Genomic DNA, 16,329 nt, shown 5'->3' with positions numbered 1-16,329 from the left:
AGAAACAGCAGTGAGACCTGAAGATGCAGACATGCTGATGTGAGCCATCTACAGGCAAAGACAAACACAGCAGTCAGACAACGTATGAGGCTTGATGTTTGTTTTAATGCACTGCTTTTTATATGTTTTGCCTTCTTACATATCTTCTTTTCACACATTTTAAAGGGATAGTTCAGATTATTTGAAGTGGGGTTGTATGGGAGGCTTATCCATAGTCAGTATATTACATACAGTAGATGTCAGTCTACATGCCCCCAGTTTGGAGAAGCAGGCTGGAGTCCAACATGGAAGCTGAGCAATGTTCGGCTGTGGAGGGGTCGGCAACAAAACATATTTTAGCCACCTAAAAAAATCAATATTGGTTTAAGTATAAACTATATTGAGAGTATTTTGACTGCTTTAACTTAATGTCAGACAGTGATTTCCAACAGGAAAATGAAGCCGTTAAATCGCTCTCTTCAAAGCCAGACTCCATTTAGAAAAACAGAGATTTAACATTCCTGAACACAGGAGCCGCTGGTCGACCGCTGTCTCAGTCAGATAGTTTGTTTGTGTTACTGTGTGACTTTGGCATTTTAGACGGTTAGTTTGGATTCATTAAAGTCACACAATAGCACAAACTAACCACCTGATCAAAGCAGTGGTAGATCACCAGGTTTAGTGTTCAGTGAGCTAAAATTACTGTTTTTGTCAATGGAGTCTGGTGGGTTTGACGAGCGCAAAGATTGGGAGCTCAAGCCGTTAATGGCTCCCTCATCAGAACAGGCTGTGTGATGGAAGATAAAGCAGTAAAAATACTCCCAATAAATCGTACACTTACACTGATATTATTTTCTTTTAGGTGCTAAAAGCTGTTTTGTTGCTGACCCCTGCACAGCAGTAGATGCTTAGCTTCTGTATTGGACTCCAGCCTGCTTCTGCAAACTGGGCGCACCAACTGACATCTACTGTATGTATTACACTGACTATGGATTAGTACCCTGTACAACCATACTTAAAAAAAAAAAATCAGTTATCCCTTTAAACCAGCAAAATGTGTTGCAGGAGCAAAAAGAAAAGGGCAAAAAGAACTGTCTAGCTATAGAGACAAAACTGTTTGTTGTGCCAGGCTGTAAACATGTTTATTTCTGCTGTAAAGTTGGACATTTTGACATGGAGGTCTGTGGGGACTGACTGATGCTTGGAGCCAGCGTCAAGTGGCCATTTGAGGAACTGCAGTTTTTTGCACTTCTACATTAGCTTCATTTTCAGACCTGGAGGTCACCGCTTGGTCTTAACTACTGCTACGGCTGCTTTTCTTTCCTTTAGGTGGCACTAGCTGGCATGAGTAAATCATATTTCAGAGCAGTTCCTGCAGCCTATACGTGAGTAAATATATTTGGGAATTAACAGTCCAGTGTGTAGGATTTAGGGAAATACATGTGGCAGGAAAGGAATATGATATTCATAACTATGGCCCTGTTTAGACCGGGTATTGACATTCACACCTGTGTCCATCATGTGTCTCCAGCTGGGTTCAGATTTTGTCACAGCCCCACACACACTTATTACATCTACACTTTTGCTAGCTGCTCTGTAGCATGCTTGCTAGTCTCGTTAGCGGCTGTGTCAGCACAGCTGGAGATATCGCTGTCAGCAGAATCCAACACGTCTTCTTTCATAGGGCAAAACAGGAGAAGGTCACGCGACACTTTGTCCGACTCAACGTAAGACGATTAAGTTATAGAGCTTTCAGCGCACTGCCACCAAAACAACCACCACATCCTGCACCAATGACGTAGCAATGACCTGAATCCTGGTGGTCGTTTAGACTTGTATTTAGCACTGTCCACTTGGGATCAGATCACCCAAAATGCATGTTAATACCAGGTCAAAGCAGGACCAGTGTTTTCATTAGTGTAGAATCACCTGAAACTAAAAATATTTGTCATTTATATCTACAAATGAAGTTCGCCATGTCGTTTCTACAGTAGCCCAGAACGGAGAATTTTCATTTGGTGGCGATCTGCAGCCTCCCTGCTAGATGCCAATCCTACACGCTGGACCTTTAAAAGCCAGTTCATTGAAAAGAAAATCCATTGGTGTCTGCCTGAAGATGAATTGCATTATAGTCAGATGGCAAGCTCGGTAAATACGGGCCATGTAATATAGTGATGCAATTACAAGAAGCGTGGATAAAGAGGATACACGGAGGAAATAGCCTGAAAGAGAAAGAGAGAGACAGCGGGGACCTCGAACATTAAGGATGCCACTCTGCATAGCCTTCAGCGACACACCGCCTTCATTTCTCATCACACTCAGACACAGAGGTCCTATTATTTATTGATGAAACCATGTGTAAAATGATGACAGAATATATTCAAATACAACACGTTAATAACATTCATAATGACGTGACCTTTGCTGTGACTGGTTTGGGGAAATGTCCCCAACTGGGAACACGGGGACTGATCAAGAGGAAAAAGCAGCTGGCACATTTTGAGAGAGGAACACAGTAGAAAATGTTTCAATGCAGTCAAGTTTGCAAATGAATTTAGCTTGTGAAAAACTGTAACCAAAGTGACGACGTAAGTGCACTTGCTTCCAATCTAAACCTATTTTGAGAAACACTGACAATGAGACAGATCACATTATTAGCATCTATATAAAATAAGGCACAATTCCAAAAAGGTCCTGACTCTCACTGATGAGATTATGTGGCTCGTGGTAACAGTGATTATGAAACACTAATAGAATAGAAGAGATGTTCACTTTGATCCCAGTGTTTTGTTTTCTTATCTTTCCTCCCAGGCTCCCTCTTCTCATTCAATCATAAACAACCTCACCCATTCAGTGTTTATGCCTTCACACACTCATTCATCCTTCCTTCCTGTCCTTCTCAGAAGCCCTGACAGGAGTGATGTGTTGAGGCGACGCTCTCCTCTTCTCATTTCAGGCATGGGTGAGTTATTGAGAGCCGCGCTCGACCTCCATTTGATTCCCTGCAGCCGAGAAGCTGTGGACAGTCTTCACAGGACAGAGATGGTCACCCTTTGTTCCAACGTGGCGTCTTTATCCAGGAGTCTGAGATGATGAGGCAGGTAGAAAAGTCCTTCTGATGACACCCAGCGTAAAACAGCAGGAGAATGTGCTGGGACTTCATTCAAGGCCCTCCTTCATTCGTCTTTTCAATTGCAATGGATGTTAAAAAGATGCATTCGCAACAGATGACTCTTGAGAGTGAATGAAAACTTTAAGTGTCTGCTTTGCATTTTTTCAGTTTATGTTCCATCTGGGAGAATATGCAGATCAGCGGAGAGTCTTAAAAGTGTTTATTGCTGCTGCAGAGTGTTATAAATCCACTGTATTACTGTTGAGGTATGCTCCGTCCGCTTTCTTATTTCCTCCCGAGGAGCGCTGAATGTTGCCTCTCCAGCAAACACAGCACTTCCATTCCAGTACATTCAGTGCATAGTTGAGGTGATTTTGCTTTATGGACATTATTATCAATGTAATAAGCACAGGTGATGATAAACATCTATTTAACACGATGGTTTTTAACTGTTGCTTGCTTGCAGCTCGGATGAGATTGTGTGCAAGCACGCAGCTGGCTTCATTTTGTTTTCAGTGAAACAATATCTTCAAGGTTTGTTCTGACATTAGAGCTTTCCTGAACTAAAAAAAAAATATTGTGGGATGTTCTCTCGCCTCAGCCATTCTAAGAACCAGTACCTTCTCAGACTCCCATGGTGGTTTTACAAAACAAAGGGAATCAGTGCCTTCCTAGTTTTTGGGTAGTCTTCGAACTTGGCGTGGTACCATCTGCAGCGAGAGAGAGAGGCAAAGAGACATTTTCATCCATTAATACAAGCTTTAAAGTGCGCAACACACACCGTGAAAACCTGCTTACTGTGTGTGTGTGTGTGTGTGTGCGTATTATTCTTACTTGTGGTGGGCCACAGCCCTGCTGGCAAGGACCACTGTGGTAAAGATGGCAAAGGCTGAACTGTGAACAGAGTGGCCAGCTAGAGCGAAGCCTGCCCACTCTGTTATCTCTCCTAAGAAGTTGGCTCCAGACACATAATCAAACATTCCGCCTGTGGGTGGACGACACAGGAATTAGGACAGGTATGCTTCTCCTCTCATACGTTCACTGGAGGCAAAACAACCCCAAATATTTTACTCTGGAGAAAAACATAAAATATGATGGATCCTTATTTACTACAATTCAACAATTAACTGAATGAGTAGATATTTTAAAGGTGCAGTTCACCCAAAAATATCTTACCTGTAGTGATGTTTATAAAGCTAAATAGTTTTAGTGTGAGTTGCCGAGCGTTTGAGATATCAGCCGTAGCGATGTGTGACTTCTCTCCAGTATAATGGAACTATATGGCACTCAGCTTTGGTGCTCATAGCGCCAAAAAAATAGACTTATAAAACTCAACATCAGTGTCTCTTCTCAGAAATCATGACCTGGTTACTCAAGATAATCCACAGATCTTGTTGCGAGCAGTTTCATGTAGGAACTATTTTCTCTCTACTGAACTACACCCTCCAACTGTATCACTGTGCATAAGGAAGCGTGCATCTACTGCTAGCTCACCCAGCACCACTGAGCTAGCTAACGTTACAGCTCAGGCGAGGAGCACCATTAAACATCTCACACTGTGACGAGCACGAGCCTCTTGTCCACGAGTAGATGCTGTCACAGTTCTGCATTCCCGGTCACCTGCTTGTTTCAGCATACCCAGTCACTCAACTCTCAGTCAGTAGTTTTCCACTCACCCTGACATCCCACTCCTCAGCTTTAGTCATGCCCACCTCATTGAGGCAACTCAGTTCACCTGTTCCTCATTACTCACAGCCAGTATATAGACCCCAGCCCCACTGACACTAATGCAAGGCTCTCTGGCACGTTAATGTGGACGGATTTATCTTTGCCTGCCTCTGACCTGCCTGCCTCAACTGATTCCATGAAAACACCTCAGCCTTCTGTCCCCAACCACGAGATCTGTTCTGCGTGCTTGGTTACTTTTTGCCTGTTGCTGCTTGGCGTCCAGTCTGCTTACCTGTGGTGGTTTCCTGCAATCTAGAGATGTTTACTGTCTTGCCACACTTTTGTGTGTGTCCTGTGAGTACTTCCCTGCTGGCTTCTCGTCCTACCTTCAGCCCGTCCCTTATTGGTTTGTCTGCTTGGACTGTGTACTTACCTGGTCCCAGATTTTGCCTCCATGACTATGTCCTGTTCCTACAGCGGACTGTTGACTTGATATTGAGCTGAACTGTGTTAACTGTTGGGCTAACACCACTCACTCACTCACTCACCTTTGTGCCCCGTGTGGCCTGCCAAACCAGCCGAGCTGCCAAGGACTTTGCTGGAGTGTTGAACTGTATTATGTGTGCTTCACTAGTCCTGCCCTGTACCTGCTGAATGGTTACAGTAAACATTATTTCCAACTGTTCCTGGTCTTCTTTGTGCTGCAATTGGGTTCTAATACCATTCGTTACGTATGCATGCTTCCATCTGTGTGGTGATACAGTTGGCAGGTGTAGTTAAGTAGAAAGAAAATAGTTCCTACATGAAAATGCTCGCAACAAGAACTGTGGATTATCTTGAGTAACCAGGTCATGATTTCGGCAAAGAGACATTGTTGTTGAGTTTTATAAATGTATTTTTTGGCGCTTTGAGCACCACAAGCTGAGTGTCATCTAGTTTTATTATACTGGAGAGATATCTATGGCTGATATCTGCATCACTGCAACTCACACCAAAACTATCTAGACAAATAAATATCTCAACAGAATATAGGAAAAATACATATTTTTTATTTTGGAGGGAACAGTCCATTTAACGATCCCTGAATTTAATTTCGTGTCTGCACGCTGCTAAAAACTCAAAGGGCGTCCACCACAACAACATCCACACCAACCATAGACGGCTGAGCTCTCCCTCATTGACTCCAGCCATGTGTAGTGTTGCTACCCTGTGTGTGTGAAAGCAGCATTCTTGGCTGAGGGGATTCCAGACGTGCCTGGAAGTTCATTTGGAGCACGGCTCACAGCTTCCTCCCACCTCGCCCTTTTCACTTTATTTTCCTTAAGGGTCCGGGATGGATTGTTTCAACAGGTTCACCACAAGTTCAGGCTCAAGGTGCTATTGTTGTGACTATGGTCGTAGCCGGGGGAGCCACTCTCTCTGTGAAGCTGTTATTACTGCTGATTCAGTTAGCAGAGGACAAAAACTCCAACCTACTATCTGAACATGTGATCTAAAACAGCAGCAGTGTAGATTTTATTTTGCTTTTCCAATAGATAGTGCCCTCAAGGCTATTTGTCAAAAGGAATTTGGAGATGGCTCAAATTCTTGTTTACCCACCCCTCCCTTGTACTTGTCACTTCTCATTGAATGTGCATCCATTTTCACACAGCAAAGGTCATACGCTGTAAAAAAAAAAAAAAAAAAAGCACCATCAAAGCATTCTCTCATCTGTTTTGTCAGTGGTTTGTTTTCATTGGTAGGAATTTTCAGAAATGTTTATTTTGTTGATACACGTGGAGTGACACGCCCCATCATCCCCTGTTTCACAGCAACACTTCCATATTTTGGGAAGTATCCTTGCTCGTTTTCTGACTGAGAGCTGGACGAGAAGATTGATACCACTCACATCTGCCTGTTTAATATGAAGCTGGAGGCAGCAACCAGTTAGCTTAGCTTAGCATAAAGACTGAAATCAGGAGTACACAGCTGGCCCGGCTCTGCTGTTTTTACCCTTTGATTTGTATGGATTAAATTAACTAGTGCCCATTCAAAACATGTTTTTGCAGCGGGCTGATTGCTCTGCCTGTGTAATGCTACTTGCAGCTTTCTTGGACTTATACGAACAACTTAACACTCAAGACTGCACTTCCTTGTCTCCTGAGCAACACACCTCCGCTAGTGCATTTCACGGCTCGTCCGTTGTAATCCAAGTGCCCTGAAGCCGCAGCATGCAAAATTGACTTGAAAGACGTAATTTACTCCACTTTTATATAGAGTTGTACCAATACCGATACCAGTATCGGAAATGCCTCTGATACTGCCTAAAATGCGGTATCGGCGAGTACAGCCTATGACCAATCCGATACCACGTAATACGTTTAAAAGTTTAGTTTAAAAAGCATTCTACTATCGTCCTAAATTTGTTTCAAGTGACTAGTGACATAAAAATAATAGTTAGCATGTTAGCCGTTAGCCTAGATACAGCCGGGGCGCATAGTAGCGTCAGACCTGTTAAAACGTAAGTGAACGGGCATCCTTTCAAGTGCAAAGTTAGTCCACTAAACAAGCTTTTTTCCACAAAGACCGCCTCATATCGTTAGGATAAATGTCAGAGAACATATAGAAAACGACATGTAAACGTGTTGTCTTACCTTACTGGTGTGCTGCCATGTTTGTTTACCATTTAGCTCTGCTTTGTAGATATACTTGCCACAGAGCAGTGTTTACTAGGTTATCAAAGTTACTGAATTTGTTACATGGCCAAATCGCACCAAGTTTGACACTGCCACGTGTGAAGTAGATCAGATGAACGTTTCTTGAGGTAAAGGAGATTCCTTGCTTTATAGTTAGACAGGATACGACACATTAAATATTGAGCCTTAGTGGAGTTGTTGTTCGCTTTGTTGCCGTACAGAACCAGGCTAGCTGTTACCCCGTCTTTAGTGTTTATGCTAAGCTAAGATAACCAGCTGCTGGCTGGAGCTTCATGTTAAGTCTACAAACATGAGCGTGGTATTGAGTAAACAAGCGACACTTTATATAGCATGAATCTGGGATCAGTCTGGTGCAGACATACAGTTTAATGTGCATGTTCCTGTACGGGGCTGGCCCGCTGTCTAACATGATTACTATCAACACTGTGCGGTTCAGAACATTTCTCTCTCTGTGTCGACTAAAGCAAAACGACACACACAAACACTCCGAGTCCTGTGAGTCACTGACACACAGCTGAGCCGGACCAGTCGAGGCAGCGGGAACCTTTTTAAGCACTAATGGAAGGGTTCACAGAGGGCAAGGCTGAGAGGAAAAGATAACTATTGACAACCTGTGATTCTGCTTACACTGTGATCCTGTATAATCATGCGACCACACGGGAAAATTAGCATCTAGCGCTGTGTACGAGCACCACAGACTTCTGTGCCATCATGTGATTACTGCTTTCTTGTCTTGTTGTCACACCACGGCAGCGGTACGGAAAAAGGACTCAAACTCTAAACCTAAGGAGACGCAGCATCACGGAGTAAATGTGCCTTTAACAGTAAATGTCCTGTGTTCAGAATTAAATATACTCACTCTGAAGAACGGGGCCATTCAGTCTGTTAGATATAAATGTTCTTAATTATATATAGTCAAAGTTGGCTCCAGTAACTACAGTCATCATATACAGTAAATAAAACAGAGTAAAGTATATTATAGTGGAGTAAGAGTACAGAGTATACATATATATATATATATATATATCTATATATATATATGTATAAAAGCAGCACTTACATAAATAAATATATTATTTTACACTTGTCATCATGTTTTCCTCTTTGAAAGTTAGATGTGCTGTAACAGGAGAAGGAGACTTGTTCACTGTGGTGAGAGAAATAATTCGGCTCAGTGTTTTCATAACTAAAGCCCTTACCTGTGGGAATCTTGTAACCGGTCTCTCCAGGCTTCCTCAGGTTCCTCAGGATGTGGTCAGAGTGCATATTCACCAGCCAACCGACCAACCACAGCAGCGACCCTGGAGACGCACCAACAGCTGCTTTAGTCCTTCAGCCAACTCTCTTTAACTGCTCTTGTATACTTCTTTTTTTTTAATCTTTACTTTACACGAGTCGTATATTCCTCTCATTTTATTCACAGTTTTATTTTATTTGCACTATATTTATCTGTGCTTCTTTGTGCTGCTGCAACACCTGACATTCCCCTCTAGGGATCAATAAAAGATCATCTTATCCTAAACACTTCAAACATTTTGGGAAACACTTTTATTTGCTCTCTTCCAGGAGTGAGATGAGCAGATCGATACCTCTCTCATATCTGTGCCATAGTGAGCTGGTTCCAATCTTTGCACTAAGCTCAGCTAATCGCCTCCTGGCTCCAGCTCCTCACTTCATGCACAGACACGAGCTCACTTTTCTCATCTTACTCTCACAGAGAGAGAGAGGGAGCAAATGAGCACACTGGCCAAATGTTGAACGTTTCTATAAAAGTTACAGCATGTATAAACAGTACTCGTTAGTATCGCTGCTGCAGCTGCGGTGCTTTAAATATCACTGCATGAATACAGGGATGTAAGCTCTTTGTAAACACTGTATTTGTTCCGGATTCAAGGAAATCTTTGAGTTGAAATCTAAATCATGAGAGACTTTCAAATTCACCTTGACAATGACAAATGTAATTTAGCAGTTAATAACAGAAGATAATCCTTTACTCGTCCCACAGCGGGGAAGTTTACAACATGACAGCAGCAGCAGAGGGACAAACAGGAAGCATCAGGAGACAAAAACACAACACAATATACATGAACGTATCAGTAAAACACACAGATTGATGTAATAAATAAACTGTACAAAACAAAGAGCAATATAATGAGCAAACAGTATAAACATTAGGGATGGGAATCACCAGTAACCGCGCAATACGATATTATCATGATACATGATTTTAAATGTTTTGTGAACTATTGCGGTATTGTAATATATGCCTATTAATTATTTTTCTTCAACTGTCAATTGTGTCCCCAAAGAAAAAATTGTTAACATCTGTTAATAAGATAAAGTTTTAAAGATAAACTTTCCCACTTCAGTCATTTTTCTTGCAGCAAAATGTGTCTAGTTTTGTTTTTTTAGATTATTTTGTGGGGCTTTTTCACCTTTTTTTTTAATGGATAGGACAGAGTGAGGTGGGGAGAGAGAGAGTGGGGGAGTGACATGCAGTATAGGGTTGCAAGCCAGAGTCGAACCCGCGACTGCTGCAGCGAGGCATTGCCTTTGTATATGGGGCGCTGGCACTATCCACTACACTACTGACACCTGTGGCTACCAAATGTTTAATATGTATGTGCAATATTAATAATTTATTTAACAAAAAAATCGGTTCTTGGCGTCCACGTATCGAAACAATATTGCCACACAAAATATCCCGATACTATGCTATGTGGCTCAGAGGTAGAGTGGGTCGTCCACCAATCAGAAGATCAGCGGTTCGACCCCCGGCTCCTCCAGTCTGCATGTCGAAGTATCCTTGAGCAAGACACTGAACCCCAAATTGCGCCGATGGCTGTTCCATCTGTGTGAGTGTGTGAGTAGCAGGTGGCATCTTGTATGGCAGCCTCGGCCACCAGAGTGTGAATGTGACTCGTAGTGTAAAAAGCACTTTGAGTGGTCGGATGAGATTTAATTCTTATTAATTATTGTATACTGTATATCAGCCTGGTTGCCACCCACACCTCAGATTTTCTACAGGATTCAAAACAACTCTTTCAGATTACTTTGCAAATACTTCACAAACAGACACTCAGGGCACAGGACAAGACCCCATCATGTTATCACCACTGTAACATCATCTACTGACCTTTGTCTTGCTGATTCTAGTCTAGTGTACAAAGTGATTAACAATCTGGCTGCCCCACCTTTAAAAGAGTTCATACAGCTGCACTCAGACAATGAGAGGACGTCTAGGACGACCAGACGAGACGGTGCAGCACAGATCTACTGTCACTGTCAGAGCTGCAAACTATTGGAACTCAGCACCAGGTGAGATCAGACAGCGCAACAGCTTTGTTGGTTTTAAATTTGAAAAGAAATCATGGCTTAAATCAACCTGATAATGTTTCCATCTCACATGAACTCAAACTCTTAATCTAACATTATGAAATATTTACTGAAAATTGGGACATAAATTTAGGCAGGTAAAAGAATCATTATGTACATATATTTCTATACTTTGCGACAACAGTTGCCGTTTGCAGATGTTGGAACACTGGGCGAGGAGTTGTTTCTTTGTACATACATATGTCATCATGTGCATCCCCTGGTCTGGTACATGGTAGGCAATAAAATGATGGAAATAAATTTGTGACAGTCTTATTTTACTTTTAAGAGACACTTTTCACATTACTTTTTTGTGTAGTTTACAACTTATGGAACATTTAACTTCACTTGCACATGAGCACACCCGATGGCCAACAAGCATGTATGTTCTGTGCCTGCTTGAGAGGACATACCCCCGCCCCCACACCAGCAGATGGTGGTCATCTGTAATCGTCATTCAAAAATGGAAACGAGAAGACTGTCTGGATGCTAGTTAGCCAGTTAGCACATTACCTACACAATCCAGTGTTGAGAGCAGAGCATATTTACCATGTGACAGTGAACAATAACACAAACCATCAGGAAACGTTTCTGCAAAAGAGCTCAGTGGATTAAGAAAAATAATCTGACCTCATATAACAAGTTTGTTTCGACCTTACTCCCTCTTGACTTTAGCTTTTTGTTTACTTTCCTCACTTCAGTTTCTCTTCTCGTGCGCTGAGCTGAACTGACAATCAGAGTGATTTCATTCGCCGACTGGCTCCACTGTGCTGGCACCAATTCAGCAAAAGGCCAACCAACGGTGACGAGGGCCAACTGTGTGGGACACACCGCACCTACGAGGGCGGCAGACGCTCATCAACGGCCCAACTATGACCGACAGCTAACCATTGGCTCGGAGTGTCAGGGCCTTCAAAGCGCTTTGAGTGGTCAGAGACTAGACAGGCACTACACAAGTCCAGGTCAATTTACCATCGCAGTATTTTAATATTGTGGTACAGTTTTCTTTATGAGCTGCAGATGCGAGGTCTGAGCGGGGTTGTGAGGGAGCGGAGTGACGTTTACAGTGAAACAACATAGACTTTAAATTGACAGTTTCCTGCATTAGTTTAAAAAGCAAAAGGCAGCCAAGACAAACTGCTGAGCACTTTGAGGTTTGGAGAGCGTGACGAGCACCTGCAGTGGAGCACAAGCCAAAAGAGGAAGATGGACAAAAGAGTTTGAACGACAGCTGAGCTGTGTGTTTAAGTTAAGTCCTGCCATTTTGTTTAATTTAAAATGGAAAAAGAGAAGAGTCAGAGAGGAGAGAGGGAGGAAGGGATGAACTGGGAGAGAGGTAGAGATCCTGTTTTTATCCTGACTCTGCGTCTGTTCCTCCATAATTCATTATACTGTGTTATTTTACACTGAACTGCACACACTCAACAATATCAATCAAGTTTTACTTTTATTATTCTTATATAGTTTACACATCACTGCACCCTCGTGCACTGTTTGAATTATTTTACTGTCAACATCTGCCAATATAACAGAAACATTTCTTCATTTCTCCTCTGCAAATATAACTCACATCATCGTCATACTTATTTGAGGTCGATTTTACACATAAACAAATGTGTCACCAACAGAAGCTAATGTGCAAATTAAATAATCCATGTTCCCCCCGTACAAAGTGAAGCAGCAAACACAGACCACCAACCTGTGATGAAGCAGGGATGTGTAACCCAGTCTGCAGGGTACTCAGCGTAATGGCTCAGGTACCTGATCTGCATGTAGCCATTATAGATGCAGAAAACAATGGCCAGGGCGAAGGAGACGAACGGCGTTGGTTTACCTCCTCGGATTAAAAATGGATAAATGAGGGATCTGCAGAGGAACACAAACATCATTAACACATGGGTGAGGTCAGGTAATTTGAGACACTATTTTTGTTAGGTTACCAAGACAACCACCTGATATTCTGAAGCGTACCTTGAATTTTACTTTTAGAACTTGTTACTGCTTTATTTCTATAAAGAAATTAAGTTGCCTGGTAAAATATTTTATAAACTTTCAACCTCCAAACACATCGAGAACCCTCACTTCACCCCGATGGCATGGAGTGGAGGTAAAATGGTAAAATGGGGCCGTCATGTTTGTTAGTTTTATAAAATGTTTAAATATATTTATGAGGTCATCCATTCATTTCAAAAATCATTAATGTAACCTATTTACTCAAAAAGATTGTCCAACTTTTGCTGCCTTGGTGCCATATTGTCGACAATGAACATGCGTGTGTGACAATGTTGGCTAATTGTGGACTACTGTGGCCAACATGGAGTCACTGCATCCATCCATTTTCATCCGCTTATCCAGGGCTGTGTTGCAGGGGCACCCCAGCATCCCTCTCCCCAGCAATGCTTTCCAGCTCCTCCTGGAGGACCCCGGGGTGTTCCCAGGCCAGATGAGATATATAATCCCTCCAGTGTGTTCTGGGTCTGCCCCGGGGCCTCCTACCAGTGGGACGTGCCCAGAACACCTCTAACAGGAGGTGCCCAGGAGGATCCTGATCAGATGTTGAACCACCTCAACTGACCCCTTTTCAACATAAAGGAGCAGCGGCTCTACTCCGAGCTCCCTCTGGATGTCCGAGCTCCTCCCCCTATCTCTAAAGCCTGATTTATGGTCCTGCGTTAAATCAACGACGTCGGTACGTCGTAGGGTACGTGGCTACGCAGAAGGCTTGCCATAGCCCCCAGCGTAGCCTGACGTGCACCTCCCCAAAAATGTAACTACACGTCGAGGCGACGCAGACCCAGCGCAGACCGAGAGGGCTGTGATTGGTTTGCTTGGTAGCAACGTATTTCCGGTTCCGTATTTCCAGATTGCGCCATCTTTAAACATCTTCTGTTGCGATGTAGATGTTGCAGTATTAAGGCCCATTTATGCTCAACGTTCAATACGGATACGGATACGGACGGAGCCGTCTGTCCGTGCTCCGCGTTCATTTCTCTGTGACCGGAAAAGCCGGAAGCTAAACAAAGAATCAACTAGAGACGACGATAACCATTCAGGAAAGGAACGCAGCCTCCTACCGTTCTGGCGGTGAATTGCACCGCGACGAAATGGAGTGACGGAGAAGTTCGAAGGGTTCACGACGGCGTCATGGCAACGACGTAGGTACGTCGTAGGTACGCCGCAGGACCATAAATCAGGCTTAAGGCTGAGCCCGGATATTCCACAGAGGAAACTCATTCAGCCTCTTGTATCCGCGATCTCATTCTTTCTGTCACTACTACGGCTTTTAACCAAAACCAAGAAGCTCGACCACATCACACCAGTTTCAGCCTCTTTACATCGGCTCCCTGTTTGTTTTAGGACTGACTTTAAAATCTTATTGATTACTTTTAAGGCTCTTGATGGCTCCAGGTTACATTTCAGACCTGTTAGTCCCTTATGAACCTTTACGTAGTCTGAGATCCTCGGGCAGAGATCTGCTTGTCCCAGAGTCCAGACTGAAGACCAAAGGGGACAGAGCTTTTGCCACCAGGGCCCTGAGGCTCTGGATCGACCTGCCCGAGGTTATCAGGCTCTCTGAGTCACTGGCTTCATTTAAGTCTCTGCTAAAAACGACTTCTGTCAGAAAGCAAATCCTGACTTCATCTGAGCTGTCTGTCTGTTTTATTGTCATCATATTCATTTTATTTTCCATTTATTATCTTGATTTTAGTTTTCTTTACTTTATCTTTTACTAGATGACACTTTATGACATGTTATTTGTTTTATTCTTCTTGTGTTATAATTGTGTTTAGTTTTATTGTACAGCACTTTGTAACTGTGTTTTGAAAGGTGCTGTATGAATAAAATGCATTCTTTACCCAAGGCTCATGACCATAGGTCATAGTCACAAGGTCACGGCATCGTCTTTTAATATTTTTTAGGTGACAGAAATACTAAATACACCTTTAATGACATGGATGCACACATCAGCATGATGTTATGATGTTATGGCACCTGGCAGCCTAAAAACACACCCTGGTTTCACTTCAGAAAAATGTCCCATTTTACCTAAATGTACAAAGTAATCACTCAAAACTATTTCCCATAAAATGTAAAATGTACGGTAAAAAATATTTTGTTTATAAGTCAAACATTTACTAAAATTTAACATCCTGAAACCATTTTTGTTGTGATGTTCTTATTGTTTTAACGATGGATGATTAATACATACACATGCAAGCACTAAACTCTTTTCTGCTGATAACAATAATAATAATAATAATAATAATGTGTCCTGCTGGTGTTGCAGCGTTGTTCTATATGGAAATGTCACTACTGCCTTTTAAAAATCGTATGTCCTTTTATACTGCATCGATTTAGCCTCAAGTTTTGGCGCTGAATCACGAATTTCATGATCATTACATACTTGTTACTAAAAATCATGTTAAAGTCATTTCTTGTTGATGTGTTCAAAGTCTTTTATATTATATGCCTGGTTTTCTTTTTCTTTGTGTTTTATTTTGGTTTGCTTTTTTGTACTTTGTTGTGTTTTTAGGTAGCTTTTGGCTAATTCTGCCATTGTTTATACCATGTGTATTTATTGATTTGCACTGTCCATTCCAAGATAAACTAAACTAAGTTTAGTTTTTTAGTTTAAACTAAACTAAACCAAAAAGAGAAAATCAACATGGCTGTCCTGGGACCAGTGATTTCTCTGACTCTTTACTCTGCCCGTCCAAGTTATCTCAGACTAACAAAGATGACTGTGATAAGCAGTGGCGTTGGGTAATTGTGACGAGCCCCAGTGCACGCTTACAGCGGGCCTAAGTGCACGCTATTGTGCACGTTGTCTTTTCAAGTGACGTTTGATAACATCAACACACACATTACCCAACAATCATCACTGCATATCTGTATGTGACAAAAAATACCAAAGAAAAAAAGGAATTCTTAATTTAATTTAGCAATTTTAATCTTTTTTTGTAGTTTATTTAGAATATAATTTTGTTATTTGAATATTTTACAAAAAAATCAAATAAAAAAACATGATAATGATGAGTTTCCCTTTTTTGAGGGCATATATGGCAAATAGCACTGTTTTTAATTTCTTAAATCACTCATAAAGCCCCTTCACCACCCAACACACTAGCCCCTTTTACACTGACAGATTTTCAGCAAATGTTGCCAGCGTTTAGACACACAGAGCCGGATTGGCGAGTTGATCCGAGGTGCCCAATTTTCCGCCTCGTAGGGTAGACATATTGGTGGAACCTTTTTGGTTTAAAAAGGCAGAGGTGGCCTTCTGCAACAGGGGGGGCTGTTGAAGACTTGTGGGAGGAGCTGTTGATGACGCCGCACGTGCGAGCCACTGGCGGTGGATAAACGGGAAAGCTCTTGCTAGTAGCAAGAGGGAAACACAAACCTGACAGACACTGTAAAGATGAGCAACTGGGGAGACAAGGAATTGTGCGCCCTCCTTGTCCTCGCAAACGAAGAGGCCATTAACCGTCAGATGACGGG

General features: G+C 42.3%; 1 protein-coding gene across 1 annotated transcript in view; it reads right to left on the bottom strand.

The window, feature by feature from the left end:
- Positions 1–2,304: 2,304 nt before the first annotated feature.
- srd5a1 (steroid-5-alpha-reductase, alpha polypeptide 1 (3-oxo-5 alpha-steroid delta 4-dehydrogenase alpha 1)) overlaps positions 2,305–16,329 on the bottom strand; it is a 16,034-nt gene continuing 2,009 nt past the window's right edge. The window contains exons 2-5 of the mRNA XM_050035569.1: positions 12,530–12,696; positions 8,655–8,756; positions 3,926–4,076; positions 2,305–3,801 (exon numbers count right to left, since the gene is read on the bottom strand). Of these exons, the coding sequence (XP_049891526.1) occupies positions 3,735–3,801; positions 3,926–4,076; positions 8,655–8,756; positions 12,530–12,696 (487 nt within the window). The 3' untranslated portion in view covers positions 2,305–3,734. The remainder of the gene's footprint in view (positions 3,802–3,925; positions 4,077–8,654; positions 8,757–12,529; positions 12,697–16,329) is intronic.

This window comes from Epinephelus moara, chromosome 22 (genome assembly GCF_006386435.1).
Source record: "Epinephelus moara isolate mb chromosome 22, YSFRI_EMoa_1.0, whole genome shotgun sequence".
Classification (NCBI taxonomy): Eukaryota; Metazoa; Chordata; class Actinopteri; order Perciformes; family Serranidae; genus Epinephelus; species Epinephelus moara.
The sequence above is the reverse complement of the archived record's forward strand: the minus strand, read 5'-3'. Positions and strand labels throughout refer to the sequence as shown.